The 27,541-nt window shown below is 40.4% G+C and overlaps 1 protein-coding gene across 1 annotated transcript in view; it reads left to right on the forward strand.

The window, feature by feature from the left end:
* LOC115397797 (kinase suppressor of Ras 2-like) overlaps positions 1-27,541 on the forward strand; it is a 115,999-nt gene that overhangs the window by 51,579 nt on the left and 36,879 nt on the right. Inside the window, exon 6 of the mRNA XM_030104258.1 lies at positions 14,275-14,447. Coding sequence (XP_029960118.1) covers positions 14,275-14,447 — 173 coding nt within the window. The remainder of the gene's footprint in view (positions 1-14,274; positions 14,448-27,541) is intronic.

The following is a 27,541-nucleotide window of genomic DNA, read 5'->3' on the forward strand; positions in this document are numbered from 1 at the left end:
GAAAAGTAACATTGGAAAGTTGGATGGCACATGTGTTTTATCACCGATCAACACAATTCTGGGCTTTTAGAGAATTTCAGCATTGCGGAATAGCTAATCACCTTTTTGTTGATAGAAGCTTAGTTAATTGTTTAATTGTTTTTTTTTTGTTTGTTTGCTTTTGGTCTCACAATGTCTTTTATACAACAAATTATTCTCAGGTGCTGGACATGCCTGGTGTATGCCAAGAAACAGCTGCTAATCTAAGGAAAGTCAAGAGTCATTATTCCTGAATTTGAGTGCTTCACGGACTTGAAGATGAAATGCCGGGTAGAAAATATGCTCCACACAAACACAATCACTGACGTCGTGAAGTCACAATGCTGTCTGAAATACGTTCATCTGAAGGAAACAAACAAAAGTGGAACACAAAGTCAGTGCTGCAATTCATTGTCATGACAACCACTCTGTTCGTTGTACTTAGTATTCCTGGCTTTATGTGGTTTGGTGGCCTCATACAGCGCCGTTTCACGTGCATTACAATGCACAAATTACATGTTGAATTCAGGTAAGTGGCTACTTGTATTCTGTTGTCAAGAAGTAATCGCACAGAGAATATTTTATGGAATATTATCTCTGTAAAGACAAATAATTTAGCTAGAGGAAAGTGCCCGCATATAATATATAAGATTGCACTTTATTGTGCTTTCAAATAAATTTGCGTCAGAAACAAGCTCTGTTTTGCATACTGCTGTTATAGTCCTACTCACAGAGCACCTTCCACTGAGCTCAATGGATTTCTACATTTTACTGTTCTCTGAAACTAAAATGAATTAAATTAGTCTTTATTACCATATATTAGTGGAACACAGTTGACATCCTTTTTTTTTAACTTGTAGGTAAAAGATTCAGCACGTTCATTATTTTAGCTACTCTTATCTGCTTTGTAGAAGATGCCTTCATGCCAAATTATTTATACACCTCAGATTTATCCCACAGGGTTTCAAAAATGAGATTCATATTGACATCATTTCCCATCATGCTTCTGGTTTATCAGTGGCTCACAGCGTTCTGGTGATGATTGCATGCATGTGTTTAGTCCACCAAACAGAGTCTCCTCTGGGTCTCATGAGTAGGACGGTGGATTCATGACCTGCCTCTCTCCGACTCGGATTACCGTACCTCGACTTTCTTATCTGATCCCTGACCGCTCATCACATCATCACATTTGCTTTCTCCGCCTTTCCGCTCCCCGTAGAGCTGGCCTCTTGGCTCTTGTCAAAGCTGAGGCGTAGTTTTCACAATTTTTCGTTTTGTTAGAAAGTCAGGACTCTCCCGAGGCACACCAATGAGCATAAGATCTAATGGCAGGTTGAGATCTCTTGAGTGGTTGGAAACCATGTTTTGTTCAACTAAATAGTTAATGATCTAAAAATATTTGTTAAAAACAAAGACATTAATTTATTTCCTACATGTAAATAAGTAGTGCAGTAACATTTGTCCCAGATTTTAAATATTCCAAGTGAGCATTGTGCAGAAATGATGTAGCTACCCCAGAATCATCTGGGGCCCTAAAGGATCAGTTTTAATGCAAGTTATGGAGGGATTAGAGACCAGTGATGGCGTTCACTTTCTCCATCTGTTGCTGCTCTGGGGATTTTAAGCAGAGTGTTTCATCCCAACTGGAGCAAGACATATACAATTTTTCTACTCAGGCCATATTGAGCTTGCATTTGTTTATTCAATACAAAAGTATAATACTAATGGCATTTTTGTTAGGTTTGATCAAAATCATCAGTTATACAGTAATTTTTACTTGTTGCTTCTTTTGCTCTCATTGAAGAGCCTTTGTGAGTTTCCTTATATTCTGCCAATCATCTTTAAAATATGTTTTTAAATGTAATGATATTATGATAGTGTTATTTTGGGGAGTTCTGAATCAAACGTGTATCGAAGTGGAACAATGCTCTACATGTGTGACCAACAGCAAACAGAGCTCATTGCAGTCAAAGCAAGATAAATAATCCAGGTAAAGAGGTTGAAATATATTCTGGAAGCAACCAGGAATGCATCTAGCTACGAACTATTTGAGGAAGTAGAGTGAATTTTAATCTTGCAAAACAAACAGTTGTTGTTTGACTGGAGCACAGGCAGGTAACTATTCCTGCCGAATGCAAACACAAGCCGTGACGGCAGTACCACAGCATTACCATACCTTCACGTGACAGCCTCATGGAAATGAAGCTATTTTGACCAACCCCGACTGCGTTCTGTCAACTTGCACCAACACACCGCGCCGAGATTCTCCTGGAAAGACAACATGTCACAGCCCGCCTTCCTGTCGGCTCATCACTCCTCTCCCCGGTCCCGAGCCAGTGATCTCCCCTCTCATCTGGTCATCAGCTCCCCCGCCCCCTCCTTTCTGTCCTTCACACAGCCGAAGCTCTCATTTACTACAGCTTGTTTTCTCTGCCTCTCCTTTGCCTTGGGTGTCACGCTGTCTCCTTCTGCTTCATGTTCATTTCTCGGTCCTCGCCGCACACATGCGCACGATTTAAAATCCCCACTGTGAGCAGCGGGCCTTCCCGTGGCCTCCGACGGCGTTCTGACACCCACCCGTATCCCGACAGGAGAGGCTGACACATAAAGAGGACTTAACAAGAGAGTGATGGTGGGAAAACACTCAAAAAAAAAAAAAAAAAAAGATAAAACTGCGTTATCTGCCAGTCTTTTCGAGAGGTGATGAGTGTATGTCATCAAGATGGTCATAAGTGACAACCAGGAGGAGATGTGTGGGTGTGCAGACACATCTGTGGCCAGTGGTCACAGTGGTCACACAGTGACGTCTCAAGGTTGTTTGAATAGCAGCTCGGTGAAGGTTTCCATGTTATCTTTATATATCTCTTCTTCATGAGGTCTTCCGTGCTTTATTGCATCTAGTCAACTCATTTCAGTCTAGGGAGGCACACACAGCCTGATTTTACCTTGAGCAGGTTGGACCAGTAAGATGGCAGTGCAATAATCTTCAAATACACATTTTTGGACGGTACAAGTGATGAAAACATTTTGAAAAGTTAAACATTTGATAGAAAATGGGTGCAGTCTTTAAGGAAGCCGGAAAGCCTGGGTGAATGCAGGGTGAGAGGGAGTGATTGGTGGGCCATCAGTCCACTTCAGGGCAGCTGTTGCTACATGTGTAGCTCACCACCACCAAGTATGGAGTGAATGAATAATGCAATTGTAAATGACTTGAGCTCCTTGAGAAAAAAAAGACACTATAAAAGCATTAGAATGCATGATGCTGAAGTTTCAAGTTGAAAAACTCTATAGTATTTGTTGCAACAGATTGAATAGATATTCATGCTTTAAAAAAGATAAGTTTCAACTTTTAAGATATGCTTGCAATTCTCCCATTGTGAAAGATCCGCCTTCTCGTTTCCCCTTAGATGGCACTCTGACAGTAACTCATGAATAACTTTTGTGTTGAAGCTCCACAATCTTGGCAAATCAAAGTTTTATAATTGGGAAAACATTTTATAACTGACAAATTGTGAATGTGTGTGTAGTTTGAACCTATTGTGAAATAACTTTAAGTCCTTTAAAGTTGAAATTGGCTCCAGATCCCTGCCTGGAGAAGCCTCCCTGCTCACCTTTATTCTGCTCAGGTTTGACGTGGCAGACTTCTGAAGTGAAGACAACCTGCCCCGGATGAAACTGCTCAAAGGGCGCACAGTAATTCTCTGTTGTAATCATTATTCCAGCCACCTTTATTTCATTTTTCCACTAACTTTATTAAAGCACCAAGGAGCAGTGGCTGCCGGAGATATTATTCCAACGGTACATTTGCATAAAAAGCAACTGGGTGCTTTCTCTCACCATGTGGGCCTCTGGCATATATTTCTGGTGTAAAAAGTGCAGGTGTGCTGGTGGAATTCTTGTAATTCTATCTCCTGGATGGACACAAGTGTTAATTAGATCACACTCAGATGAGCCTGAGTATCACAGCATCATTGTCGAGGAATGTCATTTGGATGAAGTGCGCTCTGCGAGCTTATTAGTGGGAAGAAGTGCAATATTCATGACTTAGGCTCTTTAAAATTCTCTTCAAGAGGGAATATATAGGAAAAGTGTTAGTGGAACGATCACCGCTCTCCATCTCCCCTCTATCCTTGATCACATGAAGTTTTTATTTGAAGGTGTCAGTATGATTAGAGTCTTTGCGAGCGTGGAGGAAAGTGGATGGAGTGGGTGGACAGATACATGTCGTGTGTGTGTGTGTAAGTGCTGTGTTTTTTCCCCCTTTGCTTGCATAATGCAAAATGCAAATGCTTTTTCTCAAAGGTGTGTATCATCGAAGAAATGTAAGATTATGCTTTGAAGCCCCTTTTAAGGTTCCACACATTAAAAAAGTTAGCAGCAAGAACATTGACATGCTGGTAAAGACGGAACGGGTCAGATCCATACTCAGAAGGAAACAGATTTTCTTCATCGCACGCCAAATGGTGCTGGATGATCTCAGATGTTTAGAAATAAAGTCCTGATCTAACATGTTTTCAGTGACCATCATCTAATTATTCAAAAGAAACATTGATATTAGTGAAAATATTATGTGGGATATTGCTCCTGGAAATCTACTAGAGCTAACAGGAAGTTTATTTTCAATCGATTTACAATCAGAGCCTCTTCTGTTATACTGATTGGCTTGACATGACTTTCCCAGGAAGAATTGCAGCCCCCAAAACCCTTAACAAGCACACAGCAGCTCGTGCTATTGGCTGCTAGTAATTACAAAAACAATACCAAACTTTCTCTGTCTGGCTCAGCACATATTGATCAGTTTATGACTTCAAGAACTCCACCTTTAAAAAAGTTTTAGTCGATTTCAATTCAGTTTGAAATCCCTTTATTTCGTCAGAGCTGAGTTCAGATTTAATATTTAATGGATAGTTAACAAGAAAAAGTATCATAATATTAATCTCCTTGTCTTAAATTGTGTGTGAGACATGCTAAAAGTTGTACCTTCTCACTCTTCAAAATGGATGCAATTGAAGTTTAATGATTCAGAGAGCTGGGATGTTTTAACATCATGTCTCTGGAAGGAGGCAAATGAATAGGAAATCAGCAAATCAGTAGGTGAAAAACAGGACACAATGGGTAATTTATGAATTGCATTATGACAAATGCAACTTTCTTGTTTACTCGGAAAATCTGAGGAAATGAGATTCAAGAAACCTGAAATGTGACACAAGCATGCGGTGATTTCCGTCTGCGAGCGATGTACAATTGGAGACTAGATCAAAGGACAGCTCAACTATTCACACTTTTGCTGATTTCACTTGACAAGTCACCCGCCTCCCTCCTCGTCTGTCTCCCAAGTTTCTCTTTTCTCCAACTTTTCATATGCTGAGCAGAAAAAAAACGGTGTCTGAATAGAGGCTTTAACAACTACGTGGTGTAAAGTCCCCCCTCTTCCTGCCTGCTGTCAAAACCAAAATTGGGAATCCTCTCCTCTCTGCAGTTACTTTTTTCTCACTGAACATCTACAAATCATTGGAAGCGTGTAAAGACGCACATGCGGTGGAGATGAATGGTTTAATTTAGATTGAAATTACATAAAGTGGCCTAATCGGAATAGTTGACAAAAGCTCTGACGGAGAAGTGATAACCTGCAGGCTGCTTCCTTAGTGCAGGAGATGGGAGTGAAGAGTACAGGTCTAATTGCATGACTGAATGTTGGGAGTGAAGACTTTACATCGGAGCAAAAATTAAATGAATGTTACTTTCCAAGATAAGTCACAGCTTTTTGAGTACGGCTGCTAAAAGTAATTCTTTTTAATGATGTTTTCTCTCATTTTTTAACCAGTTTTAACCAGTTCTGTTCTGCTGCTTCTATATTCTCTCCCCCACATAGTTTTTTTTAACTTGTTGATCTTTTTTTCTGAAATTTCTCAGCTATTTCTCCTTTTTATTGCCTGTTACAATGTTTGTTTTCCCCATGTATCTCTTTGAAATGTCCTTTGTTGTCTCACTCCTGCGATGGATGTGTCTGTGTCATCTCTCAGACATCCTATAACAGATCTGATGAATCCACTATTATTGCAGTTTTTGAAGCCCCAATGGAGGCCACCATCGCTTGTGGTTTTGAACCACCAGACATTTAATATTCTTTGAAACAGTGCCTGTGATTAATTTAGTGCTTGGAGTTTGTGTTTCGAGAAAGGCAACGTTGAAAATTGCACAAGTTTGATCTTCGGATGGTAGATTTAATGAAAGTTGCCGGATGGACAAACAAATGAAGGAGAAGGACTACCACTGAACATATTATGAACATGATGAAACTTTGGTTTGATTCAAACACCTGTATTACGGTTACAGAATGGGAAAACACCTGTGTTTGTCTTGACTCTATCTCTTAATAACAATTTTAAAAAATTTGCAATTCGTAAGATTTCTTATTATTATTTTGGAAAGATAACATATTTTCGTATGTGGCAGTTTTTCATCTTGACTGTGTGTTTTAGTGGTATTAAAACGCTAAGTTACACATGTGTGACACACTTGTGAATCTTGTGATTTCACTGGACTGCAGGAAGAAGTCCGAGAAGTTCATGTTATGATTCATCTGCAGATAAGAATTAAAGTATATCTGATATATTTAAAAAAAATGGATTTCATGCAGGTTGAATTTGTGCAGTTGCTTTCACTCACAACTGTTGAAATTGTACACTGTGTCGTAGTGGAATAATTAACGTCACATGAGAGCTTATCCAGAGTCAGATGTGTTGTTAAACTTTGTAAAGTCTTAACATCCCACTTAATGTGGAACCAGAATTTTCTGTTTACATCCACGGCTGGGGTCAAACTGTGTTTGCCCCATGGGACAAGTTTCATGAAGCAAGTGCAGCTCTCTCTGTTGGACTGGGAATAGAAAAATGTGAATGACAGGGATTTCATTTTTACAGCAATCTCAGATATATGAACTTGTGACATTTTAACCATTGTGAGATTACAGGATATTCTAGGGAAAAAACAGGACCACAGGTCTTCTCAGGAGGAAATACAGGATTGTGAAAGTTTCACGACTCTTCTTAAGCTTTTTCTCGCATGAAACTCATATTGATGCTATTCAATGCTGCTATGGTTGTCTCCATATTTCATTTTTAAGAAACTTCCATAAATCAACGTTGAAATTGAAAGAATTGCCCATTTTTCTACATATATATTTGAATAACTCAATTATGATTGATGGCTTATGTACTTCCTTTATTTAGGATTAACTTTTATTAAGTTATTTAGCTTAACTCACTGATAATCACAATTGTCATTTGGCTATCTCAGTACCATGGACAGTGCCTCGAATTCTTCATTTAACTGTGTCCCACTGATAATCTGCACCAAAATGGTGGCTATTTCAGCATATTCAAAGCACTATTGGCTATTTCAGCACCATGGACAGCGCCTTGGACTTATTAAAACAGTGACCTAATGATAATCTTCACCACAACAGTGAATTGGCTATTTCAGCACCAAAGACAGCGCCTTGGATTTTTAGTGATACAGTGACAAACTAATACTACACCAAAGTGGTGGATTGGCTATTTGAGCACCATGGACAGTGCCTTGGAATCATCATGAAAGAGTGACCTACTGATATTCTGCACCACATTTCAATTGGCTATTTCAGAACCATGGACAGCGCCTTGGATTTTTCGTGAAAGAGCCACCAGGTGATAATCCGCACCACAATTTTTGATTGGCTATTTCAGCACCATGGACAGTGCCTTTGATTTGTAATGATAGTGACCAACTGACACTCTGCACCATAATGGTTTGACCACTTCAGCACCATGGACAGTGCCTTGGATTTTTAATGATAGAGTGACCAACTCATACTCTGCAACACAATTTTCCATTGGCAAATCAGCACCATGGACAGAACCTTGGACTTGGACCCACTGATAATCTTCACCACAATGGTGGATTTGCTATTTCAGCACCATGGACAGCGAATTGGAATTCATCAATGAATACAGACCCACTGTCGATCTTTACCAAAACGGTGCGCTTTGGAGTTATTAAAACAGTGACCCACTGATAATCTTCACTACTGCAACAGTGCATTGGCTATTTCAGCACCATGGACAGCGCCTTGGAGTTACTAAAGGATAAGTTTGATTTAAACAGTTTTCACGTTGTTTATAGAATGATGTACAACAATATACTCACCCAGAAGGCTTTTCTGATCCAAACAGTGCTTCGGGAGAAATTTAGATCCGAAATCGAGCGGCGGTCATCCGTATACGTCTAGCAGACGGGGCGTCGGTAACGCCGCTCCTAAAACGGCTTTAATTGTCCAAAAAGTTATTAGTTTCACCAATATTTCCTCATGGTCCGCTCATGCCACTCCTCCACAACAGCCCGGTGTCGCCAGATAAATGTTGTAGTTCTGTCAACCTCTGAACTGAAAGCTTTGTTTATGGAAGCCGCGCGCTTGCTCAGTACTGCTCTGGCCAGCCGTTCTTCTCTTTGCCTCTGCGCTCGCCTTTCGATGAGCTCTTCATCTGTATATTCTGGCTCGAAACTGTAAGGACACCCTTCATATTCAAAGTTGTCGTCCACAACATCTTCGTCCGACAGATATACGTCCATTTTACATTAAACTGGAAAAAAAAAGCACCGTGTGTAGCCTCAGGTTGCCCCGGACACAATGAGCCGTACTGCGCCTGTGCGTGGCAGCCGTAAACAAAGCTTTCACTTCAGAGGTCAAAAAAAAAACAACCAAAACATTTATCTCTGTAATATGCTTGAAAGAAGTCCAGAGGCATTCGGCAGCGTGAGGATGTTTATTCCAATAGCACTTATCAGAAACATGCATTAGCATCGGCAGTCGAAAAAACACACACACAACAATACTGCAGCTTCCGTAGCTCCCGCTTACGTCACACTACCGCCTCGACATATCAACATAGATATCTAGCTGTAGGTGTCTAGATACGCGTGCACACCAAGTAGTAAATTCAAAACGAACATATATCTGCATATATGACAATCTCGACACCGGGCTGTCGTGGAGGACTGGCGTGGGCGGATCATAATGAAATATTGGTGAAACTAATGAGTTTTTGGACGAATAAAGCTGTTTTAGGAGCGGCTTTGATGATGCCCCATCTGCTAGACCTATACAGATATGCGCTGCTCGATTTTGGATCTAATTTCTCCCAAAGCACTGTTTGGATCAGAAAAGCCTTCTGGGTGAGTATATTGTTGTATTTCATTCTACAAACAACGTGAAAACTGTTTAAACCGAACTTATCCTTTAAAACAGTGATCCACTGATAATCTTCACCGCAACGGTGGATTGGCCATTACAGCACCATGGACAGCACCTTGGATTTTTATTGATAAAGTGACCCACTGATATTCTGCTCCACAATTGTCAATTGGCTCTTTCAGCACCATGGACAGTACCTTGAGTTTATCATTAACCAGCGACTCACTGATAATTACAAATGTCATTTGTCTTTTTCAGCACCATGGACAGCACCTTTGACTTAATAAAACAGTGACCCACTGATAATCTGCACCAAATTTAATTAACGTTTAGCGTTGAAGAAACTTTTGACAGTATTTCCCACGAGTAATGACACATTTGTATGTTATTTACCTCCACTACAGTCTGCACATCTTGGTTTGGTGAAAGTTCCCAAAAACAATCTGTAAGTGAGTTAAGTTCACCTAGGAGGCTCGACCTTATTCTTTTGTTGAAACAATCTCTGTAAAAACATATAGAAATCCTTTTGGTCTATTTCATATTCTGTTTCTAATTTATAAAAGCTCTCACCTTTTTGTGTCTATGTCTATTCTTATATAATTTGGCTTAAAGTTACCAAGCAGTTAAATTTTTTTACGTCTTTTTCTCATCTATGTTTTCTTAAAATACTTTGAACCAGAAGTCCAAAAAGAATTTATTGATCAAATCCAAAGTTGTTTTGCTTTTTCAGAGCCTATTCTGAGCCTATTTGTATTAGTAGTCATACTCTGTACTTGAGAATTCCCTTTATTTAGCCTCCACCTCTGTCCATCTTGTGGCACAATTTGTAGCACAGCAGCATGACAATGGGCAGAGCTGCTCAGCATATCTAATATTCCTTAAGACTTGACAGTGCCAGGCCTCCCCCACATTTAGATCTTTCAACTGTTGTATATTTAATTCTTGGTTTACTTTCCCTCCAAATAATTCGCAATTGTTATTACTTCCACAGATTCTTGGTTGTATTCAATTATCGATTTTCAACAAGTTCATTGGCAGACATTTTCTCATCCACTGCCTTCTTGACCTGTTCATAGAAGAAAAAGACCGCTTAGTTTTACAGAAAACAAAATTACAACCATAAAACACTCGATGGCAAGGTGATGCCTGAAACTAAATTGGAGTTGTGCTTTAGCAAACACTTCAATTTGTGACCTTTGCACAATTGAGAAGAATGCGAACCTGAATATGTGAACTGGATAAGTGATTTAATTGTTTTTTTGTTCAAATAAATAAGCTTCCTTGCTTCACGATAAATTAGGCCTCCTGGATGTGTCATCCACTTAAGAAAGCTTAAAGACAAGCAAAGTAGGAGAAAAGGAAATGGGAGAAGGAACTTCCTGATAGGATCTATCTGACAGAAAGTTTTCATTCATGATTTAGTGAGAGGTAATTAACGATGTGTGGATTATTTTTCTAATGGAGGACAAAAGAGGGCACACTTTTATTTCCAATTATCCCCACAAAGTCACCTCCTGCTGTCCTGAGCTGCAGTGATAAAATAAGTTACAGTGTGTTCAGGATTCTGCAGAAGTGAGTTGTTCTAATGGTCTGAGTCCCAGAACAAGTACTGAGATGGCTAACGTGACTTAGAAAAGAAAGTAAACCAGAAAACTGGCAAAGGTCTATTGTGAGTAAACTTTGAGGATTGTGTTTTTCATCCCTCACACATCATCAACGTAATTCTTCTATGAAATCCTGTGGTGTGCGTCATCTTGGTGGGCCAGCTCAAAGGAATCACTCTATTGCTGCTCTGGGCTCTGACAGACAAACTCTCACGGGAAAACACACAAATTAAACAGAACCCACATTATGACACAAGTTGACAAAGACAGATTGCACTACAAGCTTAATTATCTAAAAGTCACTTTTTGAAATGACAGGTCTTCTAAAATGTGAACTAGCCGTCTAACAGAAGGCAGTAATTATGGAAAATTACTGGTGACTTGAGCGTTGACATCAAATACTGGATTCAAGAAGATGTTTTCTGCTGTGATTTATGAGCAGGAGTGTTTTCCACGGACAGTTTTTCGGCGTTTTGTGATCCCCAGCTCGCTCAGCTCTGTCCACAGAGCCATCTCATCGTGTGTTGATCCCTCGCTCCTGTCACACAATAAACCTCCATCGCTCCAGTGGGTTTGATACCCCGAGGCTGCGAGCTTTAAAATGTGTTCAAACCAATAATGTTTCCAAGAATTAATGACTTCCAAGTTCAAAAGCCCGGCAGAGTCACTTTTTTAAAGTTTTACTTGCCGTTCTGTTCAGCTCTCATTGTGAAATTACCTCACACCTGATTTACACTCCGAGCAGAAACAGGTTCACATCGAGGGATTATTTCAGTCCAATTTTATTAAACGACTTCAGAAGAACTGTAAATATCAAGAGTCAAGCAAAGAATTTAAAACAATGTTCAAATTATGTGAAATGACTGACTTTACTGTGAGGAAAAACATCTTCAAGTATAATGGAAGTAACTTTTAGCTGTTGTTGTTAATTGTTATATCCCTGTTCTGTACCCAGAACCAGAACTTTCAGGCTGTGTTCTTCAGAATTCTATCAGAAAGCAGAGAATTGGACATTTATGTTAATATATTTGCCATTGCAGTAGACCCCCAGGACATCTGTAACATGAAGTTAAATACGACAAGATTCAATTATATGATCTGTGATAAATTCAAACACTTGCTAAAGTTCAAGATGTCAATATCTTTAAGGTTGGATTGTTGTTTTTCATGTTGTTCTCTCTCTCTCTCTCTCTCTCTCTCTCTCTCTCTCTCTCTCTCTCTCTCTCTCTCTCTCTCTCTCTCTCACCCACAATTCACATTCTGTCGTTGTGTCCCTGGGCAAGACACTTCACCCACCTTGCCCAAGTATAAAAGTTGTGTGAGAGTGAATGGTTGGTGGTGGTCGGAGGGGCCGATGGCGCAGATTGGCAGCCTCGCTTCCGTCAGTCTACCCCAGGGCAGCTGTGGCTACAGTAGTAGCTTACCACCACCCAGTATGGAGAGAATGAATAATGCAATGTAAAGCGTCTTTTGAGTGCTATGTAAAACCAATGCATTATTATTATTATTATTATTATTATTATTATTATTATTATTATTATTATTATTACATCTGCAGCTTTTTTTTGTTGACATGCTTATGGGATGAAAATGTAATTTATCATGGTTGAATCAGTTTGTTATTTTAATATTATATTTTCAAATAATACATCAGTTCCACAATAAAATTGTGTCATTCTTCAATTGATGAGTTGAAGTCAGTAGTTGAGGGTTTTCCAATTCATCCATCCTCTGTTTGTTTGCTTCAAAGTTCTAAAACTATGTTTGTCTTGACTTGACTTGAGGCAGGAGCCTCAGTGACTTCTTTTCTGGCAGAAATGACATTCACAGCACACAGTACTGACACCTTGTGGCCAGAAGGGAAACATTTTTTGCATTAAGGTTTTTTCTTCCATCGTGATCTTTTTCTTTTCTCTTCATCATCGTACCAGTTCATGTTCTCATCCAATCCTTTATAAGTTTGTCAAACTCTCTTTCTTCTTGTCTGTCGTTATTTTCTGATTCATATTTTGTAGTTTTTTTATTCTCTAATGCCATTTAATGATCCCAGATAGTATGTACCAGGATATTTTGATAGCTGCTTAGTTTAAGTCTGAAGACCTTATAGTATTATTGTCTAGAAAATCTTTAATATTTTCTTACATTCTATTCTATTTCCCTGGATTTCTGCTGCAGTTTGTCCCTGTTATACATTTGTGCTCCCAGGTCTCCGTGGAGTTTCAGTAATGATACTAAAGTAAATCAGTACTGACAGGAAATGTACTCAACATTGCATTTACACAATGGCTTTTTAATGCTACTTTGATAATGTAATAACCAACCAAATAATGAAATTATTGGTAAAATTTCATAACCTAGGAATTTGTAGTGCACTATTTGCAAGTAGAGGCATTATTGATTGCAATACAAGTAAAAAAAAAAAAAAGAAATTATTACTTTGTTATCAGGTATTTTATTATTTACTAAACAGCACCAGTTGAATTTATGAGTAAAAAGCAATATGAGAGCAGTTCTCAGTAGTTTGGTGAGCGTTTGTTGTCTCTCTGTCCTTTCGGGCTGTATGCCTCTCTCAACCTGTCTGTGGGTCGTTGTTTGTTCTGGCTGTCTACCAGCAGCTTTGTAGGCATTTCATGAACATGACACTCGGTCTCGCACACAGTATCATAATCACTTAATCCCATAGATGTCTGATTCCTGCGTAGTGAAGCTGAGGGTGCTGTGACACCTATGGTTGTTTTTTTTGTCCCGCTCGTGTAGATAATGTGTTGTAAAGTGTGTCGAGATGTAGAGGATTGCCTTCTTGGACTCGAATCCTGTCAAATTGAAGATATATAAATAAAAGTGCCAGTGATCATGAGATCGTGAGATTATAAGAGCTCCTAATCGGTCCGTGCTGTTGAGAGCTGTCACTTGTCTGATCTGTTTTCCCTGACGCGCTATTATCGCCTTTTTCCTCCCTGCCTCATCCTCCAGATTGGGTCGTGTGGCCCTCCAGGAGCTGCTGTGAAATCGTTGCATTCAGCAGCGGGACACGCGGCGCATGTAGGCGGAGGGAATAATAACAATAATAATAATGCCAGTTTCTGGCAGGAGCGGATTGACTTCTCCATAAAAAGCAGTGGCATAATTTACTTGACACATAACATGTCTTGCAGGTGCATTACATTATATGTCCATGTGGACCCACTCTGTGAGGAGAAATAGGTTATCTCTGCTGTCTGATTGTCAGGAAAACCTTTGTACCTCCCTCAGATTCGCCTGACGGCCTCACAGCTTTTTAGATGTAGTTTCAATATTGCATGGCCTTACACTGCTCTGTTTTAGAACACACTTTGTAACATTTGCTGCATTTTTGTGTTGATTCATCTGTCTCAGCTGTGCTTCTGATGCCACTGTTTCCCTTTTCTTCCCTCCTTTAAGAGCCAAGAAGAAGACCAAGCCCTTGAACCTTAAGATCCACAGCAGTGTGGGCAGCTGTGAGAACCTGCCCACGCAGCGCTCGCCCCTCCACACCGAGCGGTCCCTGCGATCCTTCTTCTTCCCCTCCTTCATCCCCTCCACGCCTCCCGTCCATGCCGAAACACCCTCTGCAAGTGAGTGCACCATGTTTTCTTCTTCAAGCAATGAGATGAAAGAGAGAGAGACTCAACCCTGCTTGAATTTCCCATTTTAGTTCAGGGGAAGTGTTTCATTTCTGGGATTCCGCTCTCAGCTTGGTCAAAGTGCATTTCGCTTGCTGCGTTTGGGTCAACATCTTTATTTAGTGGTAAAGTAGTCAAACTCTGTGCATGACAGCTTTGGCAACTTTCCGTTGTTTCCTCGATATCCGCACAATCTTCTTATTGCTCCAATTGTTCATAGTTAAAGCAACAGCTCCTCAGAACGCAACGGACGAAGAATCGGGTGGCGCCATAATGACCGGAGGTGGTGTGTCCCTGCACATCAGCTGCCTTATTGGCCAATACATTATGGCCTTGCTGCGGAAGCCATTAGACCGAGGAGGAGATGCGGGGAGGGGGGAGGCATGGAAACAGAGAGTAATGGTAGACTTGTCAATGAGGCGAGTGATGAACGGCCGTCACTCGGCGCTGTGAGGCCTCGGACGGCCAATGTGCGGGGCACCACCGCGCATATCTGCCAGTGGAGGCATGGCGTGGAATAATTTCACATTATATGCATGACGGGACAGGGGGAAATAAGTTGTAGTTCCATCAGAGGGGACAAATGTGTCGCTATTGATGTGTGTGAATTTACTGATTAATCGATAGATAGATATATACATAGATAGGTAGATAGACTGGTGTATGTGCGGCTTATTCCTTGATAAATACACTTTAGGTGTCTGACATTACATGATACGGCTTTCAGCAGCATCACACTTTCACAAAAGTCACAGATTTTGCTTCATTTCAGCTCAAGATTGTAGTCTTTTAAACATCAGAAAGGGAAGCGATACCTTTGGTTTTAGATGTTTCAATAATTCAGTTATTGGTGCTCTCACCGCTCCAAACAGAGCTGCTGTCATCACCACTGTCATTGAGACTGAAAGGTGTCTTGTTACATTTAACGTGACATTTTGATGAGAAGTCGCGCGTCACCTGCTTCTGTCTTCCACTCAAGTGGCTCTTTTGGCTGCCGTCTCGTATTCAAAGTACATACAAGCTGTGAAGCGGTGTCAAAACTTCAAGGCTCATGTGAAATGTCTCTGTGAGGAAAATGATTTGCTATTTGTCTTTGTGGCAGGAAAACACACAGTTTGAGGAAGGGATCGTACATACAGACATCAGTGAAAAACATTCAGGCAAACTGTAGTTTCACCTTGAAGAGAACTGTGTTGATGGTGGGTCAGACTGAAGGTTTGCTTATTTCAGCTTTTACTTTCATTCGTGTTCCTGTCCATTTCTCATTCTCCACCACTGGGAATACTTACTGCGTTGCTGAGGGGAATGTGGGAAAAAGTGAAAATCAGTAATCTTCCATATGTTTCACTTACATACTATAGCTACTGTAGCAAACTTGTAATGAAACGAGCACAAGTCAACAGATGTCATGAAATTGCCATTGACAGGTATTAAAAAAAAAAAAAAAAACATGAAACCTGGATTCCCACCAATATTCACTGCTTAGTGTGAAGCCGGAGTATATGCAGTGTGACTTTAGATTAAATGGCCCGTCTTTGTTGGAACTCCGACTCGGATCCTGGTTGTTGGAACTTGCAGTGGACAGGGAGTAGCTGAATACATGTGATTAAAAAATATTTTGCTCCCCCCCCCCCCCCCCCCCCCCCCCCCCCGCCCGCCCGCCCGCCATTATGTTATTTTGAATATTATTTTTTGTTGTTGTTCCTTTTCAAACATTTCGGTTATTTCCAATGCAGTGTGAGTAAACCTCCTCTTTTTTCTTAGAAAACATGAATTACCGGAACATTTAAAAGGTTTTTATTTATTACATAAAACATATACAATGGGTACAACACAGTGCCTCTCTATAATATTTTGTATTTATGACTTTTTTGTCAGACACCCTTGATCTTTTTTGCTTGTATGTCATGAAAATAAAAAGCATAAAAGCTTGAAACATCTCAATATTTTAGTAGATCACAGATGTTTTGTAATCACAGGTCACAAATATCATTGCTATAAGAAAATAAAACAGCTACTTGAAGCTTTTTAGTTCATGTATTCATTGTGAAAGCAAAAATTTCCAATGATATAACAATTTTTAAAGATTTTAAAGTTAAGATCCTTATAGTAATATAACTTATTTACCTTTGGTTGCCCTTAAAGTTTGACTCATAGAATGTGTTTCAAAATGATTGTCTTTGTATTTCCACCCAGTATGGAATCTGGATTTGGTCTGTAACACAGTGAACCTGTGATATATACTTATAAAAAAGTAAGCACGTGTTTGGTAAGCGATAGAAAGTCCATGAATCTTTGTAAGTGATAAATGATGAAATATAAATAGCTCTCTGAGTCCTGCAGTCATTGACAATGAACACATCTCCCCTGTCTCCGCCTGCATGTGTTGCTGTGGGAGTACAAACCGAGCTGCACCGTCCAACTGAACAGCCTGTGCTCCAGGCTATAGCACACACACACACGCACGCACACTTCTTACGTACTGCAGCTCAAGACTTTTTAAGAGTTGGAGGAAGTATGCTTTACCTTTTCTACCCCGCTGTACCAGAAAGAATTACTAGACGCGGTGGGGATCGCAGTGTGTTCTGGAAGCCCGTCTGTGGACCCACAATCCAAAATAAGCCCGTGCGCCGTGGACAGCTCGGGAGGGCGAAGGAGTCCTACAGCTCGCGGGCTTTTTGGGGAGGAGAAACCGGGCGCGCTCGCTCTGAAATATCACCTGTGACTCGATCGTCACTTTAATGTGAGCTGCCTGCTTCAGGCATGCTGTGCAGTTCGCCTGAATACAGCGTACATGACTGGAAAGACTTTATTTTTTTCTTCCTGTGGTTGCTTGCAGTGAATGCTGAGGGTGATGTGTCTGTCTGTTAAAGGTTTCGTGGAGATTTTTGTAGATTAGTGCATTCAGAGATTGATCTGTTTGTGTCTGACTGTTGTTTACCACAGCAGCAATGAAACCCTAGAAGCATTTATAAGGGGTATCTCTGGCTTTTACTGTGTTAATTGAATAGGCTGCACAGTGCTACAAAGTTTAGTGTTTACTTCCAGTTTGATGTGGTAGTAAATGATCATGCAAGCAACCTTTTTTCTGCTGAAACAATGTTACATTTTTTGTAAAGTAACTGTCATTTAAAAACAAAATAAATAAAAATAACAACATTGCTATTTCAAGAGAAGAGAATAAGGTCCTGCTAGCTTCAAGATCTCTTCAAGTTAAAGCGATAGTCATGTGTCTTCTGCCTTTCACACACTGTTAGCTGAAATTTGCCCTCATGACTCTAATTTGAACAAAGCAATTTCAAAGATGGATTTCTTTTAAGAAAAAAAAGGAGTGTGAATGCCATTTCTATTATCAGAGCTTTGATATTTAACATAAACTACATATTTTGATGCCCTAAAGCTGATAGTCTGGCATTTTTCCATGTACAGTATATTGAGCTCCGGATTCTGTAATTTAATTAAATCTGAAGAAATGAAAGCCGGTGACCCTGGCTGGAGGGGATGGATTAGCATTTAGTTTGGCCACTCCAGCATGAACTGATGAGATTTTCATGGATAAGATTCAGTGGCCTGTTTTCGTGCATCCAGTGTCACAGTTAAAGGTGTGATGAAATTTCCCTCCATCTCTGAACACAAAAATCAAAAGAAGACCCTGAGTTATTTAGGACTCCGCCGCCTGGTTTGTTGTTGTTGCTGTCTTTCCATGAGCTTCTTTTACACTTCCAGTTATTCATTCAAAGAAACAAACATCAGTAAGACCACACTAAGCCAAGAGCATCAAACATAAGGCTCGTGGGCTGAAACCGGCCCACACAGGACTGCAATGTCGTCTCCACTTGGGCCGTATGTGGCTGCAGAACTAAAATATACTTGACTCTCCTGATCCAAACCTTTGGTTTCAGCCTCTCCAACAGTTTTCCTCAATATATTACAAGGGTCTGTGGCTCAATGTTATCTCTAAATTATTAATTATTTATTGATATTAGAAAACTTGATGCTCAAGATGACCATGTTAATGATGTTAGCAACTGCAACTGTCAGCAAATGCAGTATTAAATGAACAAGCTATGCACATGAGTGTGTAAAAATGGAAAAAAAAAAAAATTAGCATCAAACATTTTGTTAATTTGCAAGAAATCAAGAAAGGGAGCTATAAAATGTGTTTCCAGTTCCCCTGGGTTTTTCATTTTATTTTGGCTCAGGCACACCTTCTCTGTCTCTGTGTTTGCGAATGCCTGTGTGTTCAATAGTGTGTGTTCAGTGTGTGTGTGTGTTTGTTCGCGGTCGGTCAGCCGAGCTAAACATCCGCCTGCAGTCTATGTTTGGGTTCTATGGTATCGGTGCCATCTCGTACGTCAGGGGCCCTGCAGCCAACCGCGTTCTCACTCATCCCTCAAAGTCTTCTCAATCGAAACGCGCGGAGGATGCGCGAGACCGGCCGAGGTGACCAAGGACCAAGCGCTGTCTGCTCGGGATGAGTCAGCGCACCAGTCCAAGCTGAGACGTCATGAGGGTTTGTTTGGTTTTCCCACCTAGACATGCTGTTTGTGAAAGTCTGCTTATGATATGATAGATTGCAAAAATAATTCAGACGGCGGTGTTATATGTTGACTCCAGCTCTATTTGGAGCATGCATAGAGATGCATATAGCTTTGTTTTTTTTGGCCTTTACACTGTGTGTCAGTGGACTGGGAGCAACTTTTCAATCAACACAAGAGCTGCAAATAAGACACACCACAAGGGTTTATCGATCAGTAGAAGAGATGCGTTAATAAGAAATCCTGATTAACACTATCGCTATTGTCAAGCTAATTAGTAATGAAACCTTCAGTGATTCTTCAAAGGCTCCCGATGGCCCACACAGGTGAGGTTATCGATTTTGGCTGATTGGACACCTACTCTGGACCTCATATGTGTGCACGGAGGAAGGTTGTCAAACAAGCTCTTTGGTTCTGTTACCTCACCCACAACTCAATGTGTGACTGAAAAAAAACTTCTTACATTACAAAGAGTGGAAATTCACGATAAAAGAGGAATAAAGCATGGTTTCTTGTGTGCTATCACTAAGAAATGATAATTCAGTGGGGTAAAAATAATTTAGGATACAGTTAGAGGTGTAGAAAGTCATGCTATGCTTCTATTCCTCCAGGTAAAACAGATGGAAAGAGTTTCTAGTGTATCTTGTTCCTTTTTTTTCATAGCATTTCTTTTTGGGACAAAAACTGCTCCCATTCTCTGCCGGTGATTTCCACCAGGACTGTAATGCATAATAATCTTGACCCTCCAGGAGCTCGGGGCTTTGTAAAATTATGGTCAGTGACAAAAAAGTTGTGACACATTGTCCCTGGATGTGAGATGCTGTCAGACTTTTTAAGGTTGCTGGTGTTCGGGCAGCCTCAACCAATCACACTCACACCTGTGCTCCTTCTGCTATTCGAGATGCCAAAATGTCTCCTGTGATAAAGGCTCTGCAGCCTCCTATTAGGCCTGTCTGAGATGAATTAGCTCTCCGTGAAAGTAGACAAGTTTCGGCAGCAGCAGAGGGGAAGAAATCAAGTTGGCCAGTTTGCAGCGGCTCACAGAAACACTCACATGCTGTTAAATCTGTTTTGGACTCAAAACGGTGTTATCAGGCCCATTCATCAGGTTGTACACAATCTCAAACTTTTTTAATTATATGAGTGGACTCTTGGGATTAGCCTTTGTTCTACAACAACCGGCATGTTTGATAAAGCATAGGAATCAGCTCAGCTGACAGGTTTCTTTGAAGCTTCAATCATTTCAAACAAAACTAATCGAACACACTACAGCGAATTGTCAAGAGGGGATTATTATAGACTCAACCTCTGCGCAAATTAACTAAATGATGTGATGTGATGTGATGTCTATTCATGTTTTGGATTAGTTTTGTTAAAGTTAGTGTTGTACTCTATTCTAACTCACACTGAGAGATTCAAAATATTGTGTTTTAACTTTCTTTGAGCACCGTTGTTCTGTAAATGTACCCTCAAAACACAGTTAAACTTTTGTGTACACTTCACATCATGTACATCATGCAAATGGGTTCTTAGATCAGTACATACTTTATCTTTTTCTTAATGTTTTTTTAGCAACACTTTTATTTTATGACCTTACTTTCAAGGACAGGACAGGTCAGATCTTTCATCTGTGTCAATAAGATGTTCAGTTCCCACTGATTTGACATTGATCAGCAGTGAAAGGTGAGGCACCTGCTGCCTCAGATACCTGTAGTGGTAAAATACAGTTTATCCTTTCGTGCGTTTCTAGACTTTGACCGATTGCACCGTTTTTTCTTTCAACTGAATTTGAAAGTGCTTACTTTCTATAAGCACTATTATACAGAAGCAGCAGCTGAGCATATTAACCGTCAGATTAGGAGGTTTCGATTGTGCCCAGAGGCTGTGAAGCTGTTAGAAGAGGAATTGCGATGCCAAATGCTGCTGCTGCTGCTGCTTTGATCTGGAACAACGGGGTGTTTTTGGTAAGGTTGGGAAGTCAGGCAAACCAATAATCTAATCAGTACATTGGTCTTCACTGGTCGGCAGTGGGTCCTCTGCCCTTTGGTGTGAATGCCAAGAGCGCCTTAGGCGTCTCTGCTTTCATAGCCACCGATGAAGACTGGAGCAAATGTCATGCACAGATCTTTCATACTTTTATCCCAAGGTGTAGGAAATTGTAAGTAAACTAAATTAGATATAAGTGGATATTGCAGATGCCCTAAAATATATATACACACAGTATATATATATATGTGTGTGTGTATATATGTATATATATATATATATATATATATATATATATATATATATTTACATTTACATATCTTGCTCTAAGACAACAGTGCTATCCCCTACTTTAATTTCATGTGCAGCCGAGTCTTTGCGAAAACAGCCTTTGAGCTGTGATAGCTCAGTTCTTTAATCAACATTTTATACCAAAGAGATATCTGAGTTCAAGCAGTTTCAAGGTGAAGCTTGAGGCCTGGTTGAGATGGTTTTCACCAGTCCTTCATGAAGATAGTGGGAATATTAAAGCTGGGGCTGTCAGAGAGGAGCAGGAGAAGTGAGGAATAAAAGGAGATTAATGAACTTATTGAAGGAGCACGGGGTTAGGGTTAGAGACACAGAATGGATTAAGATGCTGATGACAGCAGCCAAAGCACAAAGATTTGACCTCTGATCTGAGAAGGAATGAGGATGTAGAATCTATTGATTTATGCGGCTGATCCATACAACGGGATACCCGGGATACAAACAGTGATCATTACAGTCGTAACAGAGATGTAGCTGAGAAAATATTTTGGGGTAACTTCATGTTGTTACATTTACAATAATTACAGGGGTTAATAAAGTATTTCTTTTCTGTCTATTCTTCAAACTGACTGTAGTTTTTGTCAGCCGAGATGTTTTTTTTTTTTTTCTGTTTCTTTTCCATTACCTTCATGGGCCACTTGAATCATAACAAAATCCAATGTTCTTTCTTTTAGCTGTTGCTCCAGGTGTTATGACGACTCATTGTTTGTCCGATGTGGAAAAGTACAGTGTTCACAGAGGGACGCGGAGCAGCTCGAGCCGCTCACCTCCAGCCCCTCGGGCTGTTTCAGCTCACACAGTCGGAGAGTAAAGACACCCCAGCATGTGATGGTGCCTTGCGTCCACTTTAAAATCCGGTTCCAGTTTTGGCATCGAACCAACACACGGTCCTGCAGCAAAGTGGCGCATGTGCCTTTGTATATGTGTGTGTGTATGTGTGTGTGTGTGTGTTTACGTGAGAGAGGGATGGAGAGAGAGGTGTAGAGAGAGAGCGAGGGAAGGGAGAGTGTGGGAGTCTGAGTGTATGTGCTTGTGGATATAAATGGCTTAAATGTTCTTCATGCGCTTTGTGCACAACTCGCTCTCTTTATTTCTACATGTGTTCCAGTGACGTCACCCTCTCGCTCTAACCTTGCATAGATGCTTGTCGGTTGCGTCACGGATCTCCTAGCAACCGAATGTGGTCCCACAATGGAGGTCCCTTTGAGATTTGAAAAATAGATTTTGGCTTTAATTTAGTCACTAAATTAAATAGAGCGTGAGGATAAATAGAATAAGTGCTTTTGACATCAGTTCAGCTTTTCAAGACAGACGACTTGCAGTTTTATGCAAATTGTTGCCATTCACCCCTCATTTTTTTGAGGTGAGGAGATGTTGAGATATAGACTCGAGCTTGGAGAGAGTATTTAGTCTTTTTTGTATTTGTGTCTTACAGGCAGAATAGGAAAACAAAATACCTATTTGACTTCTTTTAACCGGCTACAGTACACAAAAGCATGACGACTGAATTGGTCATAGTTATCTATGGGTGTGAGACGCTGTTGTTTTCTTGGTTAACCATACGAGGGGCTGGAGACCTGCCCTGCCCAGGGTGTGCCAAGGACGATACCATCGTGGGAAAGGCCCTAATTATCAGGAATCAAGTTTTCAACAAGAGTCAGAGATTCATAACAATCTCTTTGGTATGATGCTCAATGGAAAAAATACCCAAAGGAAAGCTGTTGAGGGATGCAGTGCATCCATTTGTTTAAACTCCACCAAATGAAGCCCAGAGGGCAGAACGTCCAGACTATCTACCGGCTAGTTTTTAGTGAAAAAACCATCATGTTGTGGAGCTAGTGTGCTGCCTCTGGGAGGGCTGTCATCAAATGCAACAAGGCAGAGGTTATCAAGACAATTTAGTAGGGAAAAGTGTTAATCCTAGTTAGAAAACTGGGTCTATGAGCAAAACAACAGATCAAGCACACATCGAGCAGCACAAGCCAATGGTTCAAAGAGAAATGATGCAGTATCTCAAACTTGCCAGGATTACTTGAAAACATTTAGAAAGAACTTAAATCAACTGAAAGAACTGAAAATTAAGATTAAAAGTATGTAATGTGTGTACATATTTGTATGCTATTTGTTGTTGATTGGTGGCTCTAATTTGCTTGTTGATCTGACTGTGTGTGATTGTCTATCTCTCTGTGTTTGAGCTGTTATAGACTGATAACCTGTTGCCCACTGTTGTCTGGGATCGGTTTGTGTGTTGGACAAAGCAGTGTAGAAAATGTATGCTGTTACTCTGCATCATTTTTAGAATTTTTCTCAGAATAGCGAAATACAAAAAAAAGTTTACTTGCATTAATTACTGATGAAATTAATAAAATTGCAATATTTCAATTCCGACAGTAGGACAGAATAGTGTTACTTCTTTTGAAAACTTCTCTGTATTGTGTACTATTTTTATTGAGCGACATACTTTTATTCAAGAACAGGATCTGTAGTGCAAACCTGCACAAAGTGATGTATTTTATTACCTTCTCCTGCTGTGTCAGACAATCACTAAAGGCAAACCAGATTTGCAAGTGGGACTTCATTTACTCTGCTGCGGATTTCTTCCATCAAGCTCTAACTCTGGCTAATGAAACCCTGCAGACAAGGTCATAAATAAAAGTCAATTAGGCCTGTGCTGCTCAGCAGTGTTGGTTCTTGAGGAAGTAGAGCAGGTGTTGTAGTGTCACAAGTGTCACAGAGTCGCAGGAGTCTTTGAAGACCACTGCTGCTACATCCACTTTGGCCGGCTGTCTGTGAGTGAGAGGTCCCCGTGAACCGCCTGACAGCCCAGCTAATCAAGATAAACTGGTTTAATAGCCAGTCAGCCCACGGGGTGGTGCCACAAAGCAATGCATTTTGATAAATTTCATCAAGCCACTCGAAGGTTTATTAACGATAGAGAGCACAACACCCATTAGGTAAGGACCCTTCCAGTTAATACTGAAGTCTTTAGCTAGTTTTTTGTGCTTTGTATGGGCCACGGGGATTTGGGAAAGCACAAGAGCTCGGTTATGTATTCTTTTTTAATGAAAAACTTTGATTTTAGTCTTTTAAAATGCTGCTCACCAGTTTTTGTAAGTAGTCTCCCAAATCCTTTCACAGAATAACCAAGCAGAGCATGGTGACAACACCATCATGCTGATAGGCTGTTTCCCTGCCAGTGGTACAAGAAGTATTGAAGGTATTGAAACAGTGATACAGTATTAATATTACTAAGGTAATTTAAGATAGAAACCGTGACCTCAAATACCTTTTGGACAATTATATATTTGCAGGTGAATACAACTTTCATCCAACTGAAACTGACATAAATTACACTGAAATGCTTCGTCCCTTCTGACCCACCGCATTCCCACTATAACTTTCACTGATAATTCAGATATAACCTTGTTGAGTCACTCTTTGAGCTGATTTTTCACTTTTATCAAACTTGAAATTGTAAAAAATGTTTCAAGACAATGTTTAGAATGTTTTGTTTTGTAACGAAATATGGAAGTCTGAAGAAAATAAACAAAAAAATGGAACAATAGTGATATGCAGTGGTTATTCTTAGTCATGGATCTTGAATTGTCTCGAGGAGGTCATGGTGGGGCAGGCCAGCTCAGTGGTTAAACAAATTTGATTTGCAAAGTAATGAAAAAAAATCACTGGCGTACCCACCAGGGATTGGCTTCACTTTAATGTATTCACATATCAAAAATTTCATTGGATCTGCAGGATTTCTTTCATGCAATATGAGGGAGTGAAAAAAAAGGGCACCGTTGCACCAATGAAACACTTTTCTGTCCTTCGTGAATGTTCTCTAAAAAGCTGTGACCCTCACTGTTTGCTCCCAGAGGGCCTTTCGCCACCTGTGTGCCCTCCGTACCTTTGTGTTCACCGTAACACGGCGAATAGTTCGGCCCGCCGGTCAGTCTGATCTCCTGCATGCTCCGAGCCATCTGACTCCTCCAACTGAGGAAGTCTCTTCCGAGCCATAAGGCCTCCAGGCATCATCTGTTCACCCATCCCTCCTCCCTCTGTCTCACTGGCACACTTGAACCGCCCGTCTTAAAAGACTCCTGTTATCTACAAGGCCGCACCCAAAATACTTGTTTCATCTACAATAATTGCAATTTTTTTTTTCCATCACTGTGGGTCTTTGTGTGCATTTACAAATATGTGTGTGTGTGTGTGTGTGTGTGTGTGTGTGTGTGTGTGTGTGTGTGTGTGTGTGTGTGTGTGTGTGCGCGCGCGCATGTATGTGCATGTGTGTGTTCTTGCTTGTCAAAGATGACAGCATGATATTCTGCAAAAAAAAAAAAAAAAAAAAAGACCGTTCGGCGTGTAGCTGTTACCATAGTAACTGTGCAACCTGGCTTTGTCTCTTGTTCATCAGAAATGCTATTTTTTTCCCTCACAGAGGATAAAAACAACAACAACAACAACAACAACAATGACAAAAAAACCCTTGTCTGTTTCTGCCCGCCTCTTGGTTCGTTTCTTTCCGTCACTCTTTAACAAACGCTCATTCAGCTGAGCACTTTCACCTTGTGGACGGGCTCATTAAAAGGCACGACGGAGGAGCGGTGAGGATTCTGTTGTGCAACACCCTGTAACATATCGCTCACATAACACTTGTGTACGGTAATGCAGCACATTGTGCAGCGGACGCCCACGCGATTTTACAGTCCTGTTGACTTTTTTTTTCTGCCGCTCTGCACGGTCCACTGTACGCGCGCCGTCACGTCACACTCCGCTCCTGTTTACCAGGATTCAGCTCCCCGCTAAAACACGCTCTTCTCAGTCCTATATTCCGCTGCCTTTGTTTAGCACTCCAGTGTGAAGCGATTGATTACCTCTTGATTATACCGTGCCTGTTATGTTGATTGCGTTCAAACATTTGATTGAAGCTTTTTATCCAAACTGCTACGCTCTGCCCATTGAGCTGTGCGACCTTGATGATTCTGATAATGATGAGAGTAGGTGTGGGTAAAATGACTTGGTGATAGTGTAATGTCTCTAATTTGTGTGTGAGATGATATATTGCCACGTGCTTCACTCTCTTCTCTTTTATCTGCAGTGAAAAGAAAAAAAAAAAACCTCCTATCAATAGGATGCTAAACTGTGCATATGTACATTAACACTTTAACAAATGAACACATATAGAAAGATGGACCCTGTTTTTTTTTTTTTTTAGTGGGATTCCATTTATTTTATTAATGCACACTAAATTGCACATAAACATGTACAGACACACTTTCAACGACATGAACTCATATGTGTCATGTGACGGGCTGGAGGAAAGTGGAGGGGGTGTTGGAGGAGGAGGAGGAGGAGGAGGAGGATGGAGCTTAATTAGGCTGAGGCCAATCATTGAAGATGGAGGAGAACGCTGTTGTCTGGCGCCTTGGGGTTTCTCAGCTCCTGCAGGCTCATCTGTCACACACACACACACACACACACACACACACACACACACACACACACACACACACACACACACTACATAATAGAGTGCTTGTTGCTTCACTTAATCTGTTTTGGATTTTAGTGTTTTCTTTGGCTCAAACATTGATCTCTGTGAGAATGCAGATAAAACTTTGCCCATTGTGACACTGTTTTTTTTTTTTATGTTTTTTGCAATTATTTTAACTTTGCTTTTAGGGAAAAACCCTAAAATGTAAACACATTTACCAGATTTCCTATTGTACATCACACCGGGAAGCAAAGTGTGAACATGAGGTCTACAGCTGTGTGTACATGAACACTGTTACGCCCATTAAAATCAGTTTTTATAAATCCACACTGAAAGGAAATGCTCGACTTTTGAAACCTCAGTTTAGGTGAGCTGGCTTACCGTAATCGAGGTCTTGAGTGCTCACACAGGGCTTGAAATTGTTTTCCTGTCTGTGCTCATGTCTTCTCTGTTTGTAGTGGTTTGCTAGAAATGCTTGAAATTGATGTATCAGCTGCTTTAGAATATTAATAAAAAAAAATCTTCATACATTAACCTATTAAAAGAAATTAACTTCTGTCTGATCTTCTTTTTAAACAATCTTTTATAAATCTGTGTATAAAAGAAAAGAAGATCTTAGCATTTTGTTTCAGAAGTAGCAATTGCTGTTTTTCACTAAAAAGATGCTGATGTGGTTAACACTGGCCCAGTTTACATGGATGTTTTCTTTTTCAATTCGA

This window comes from Salarias fasciatus, chromosome 12, assembly GCF_902148845.1.
Source record: "Salarias fasciatus chromosome 12, fSalaFa1.1, whole genome shotgun sequence".
Lineage (NCBI taxonomy): Eukaryota > Metazoa > Chordata > Actinopteri > Blenniiformes > Blenniidae > Salarias > Salarias fasciatus.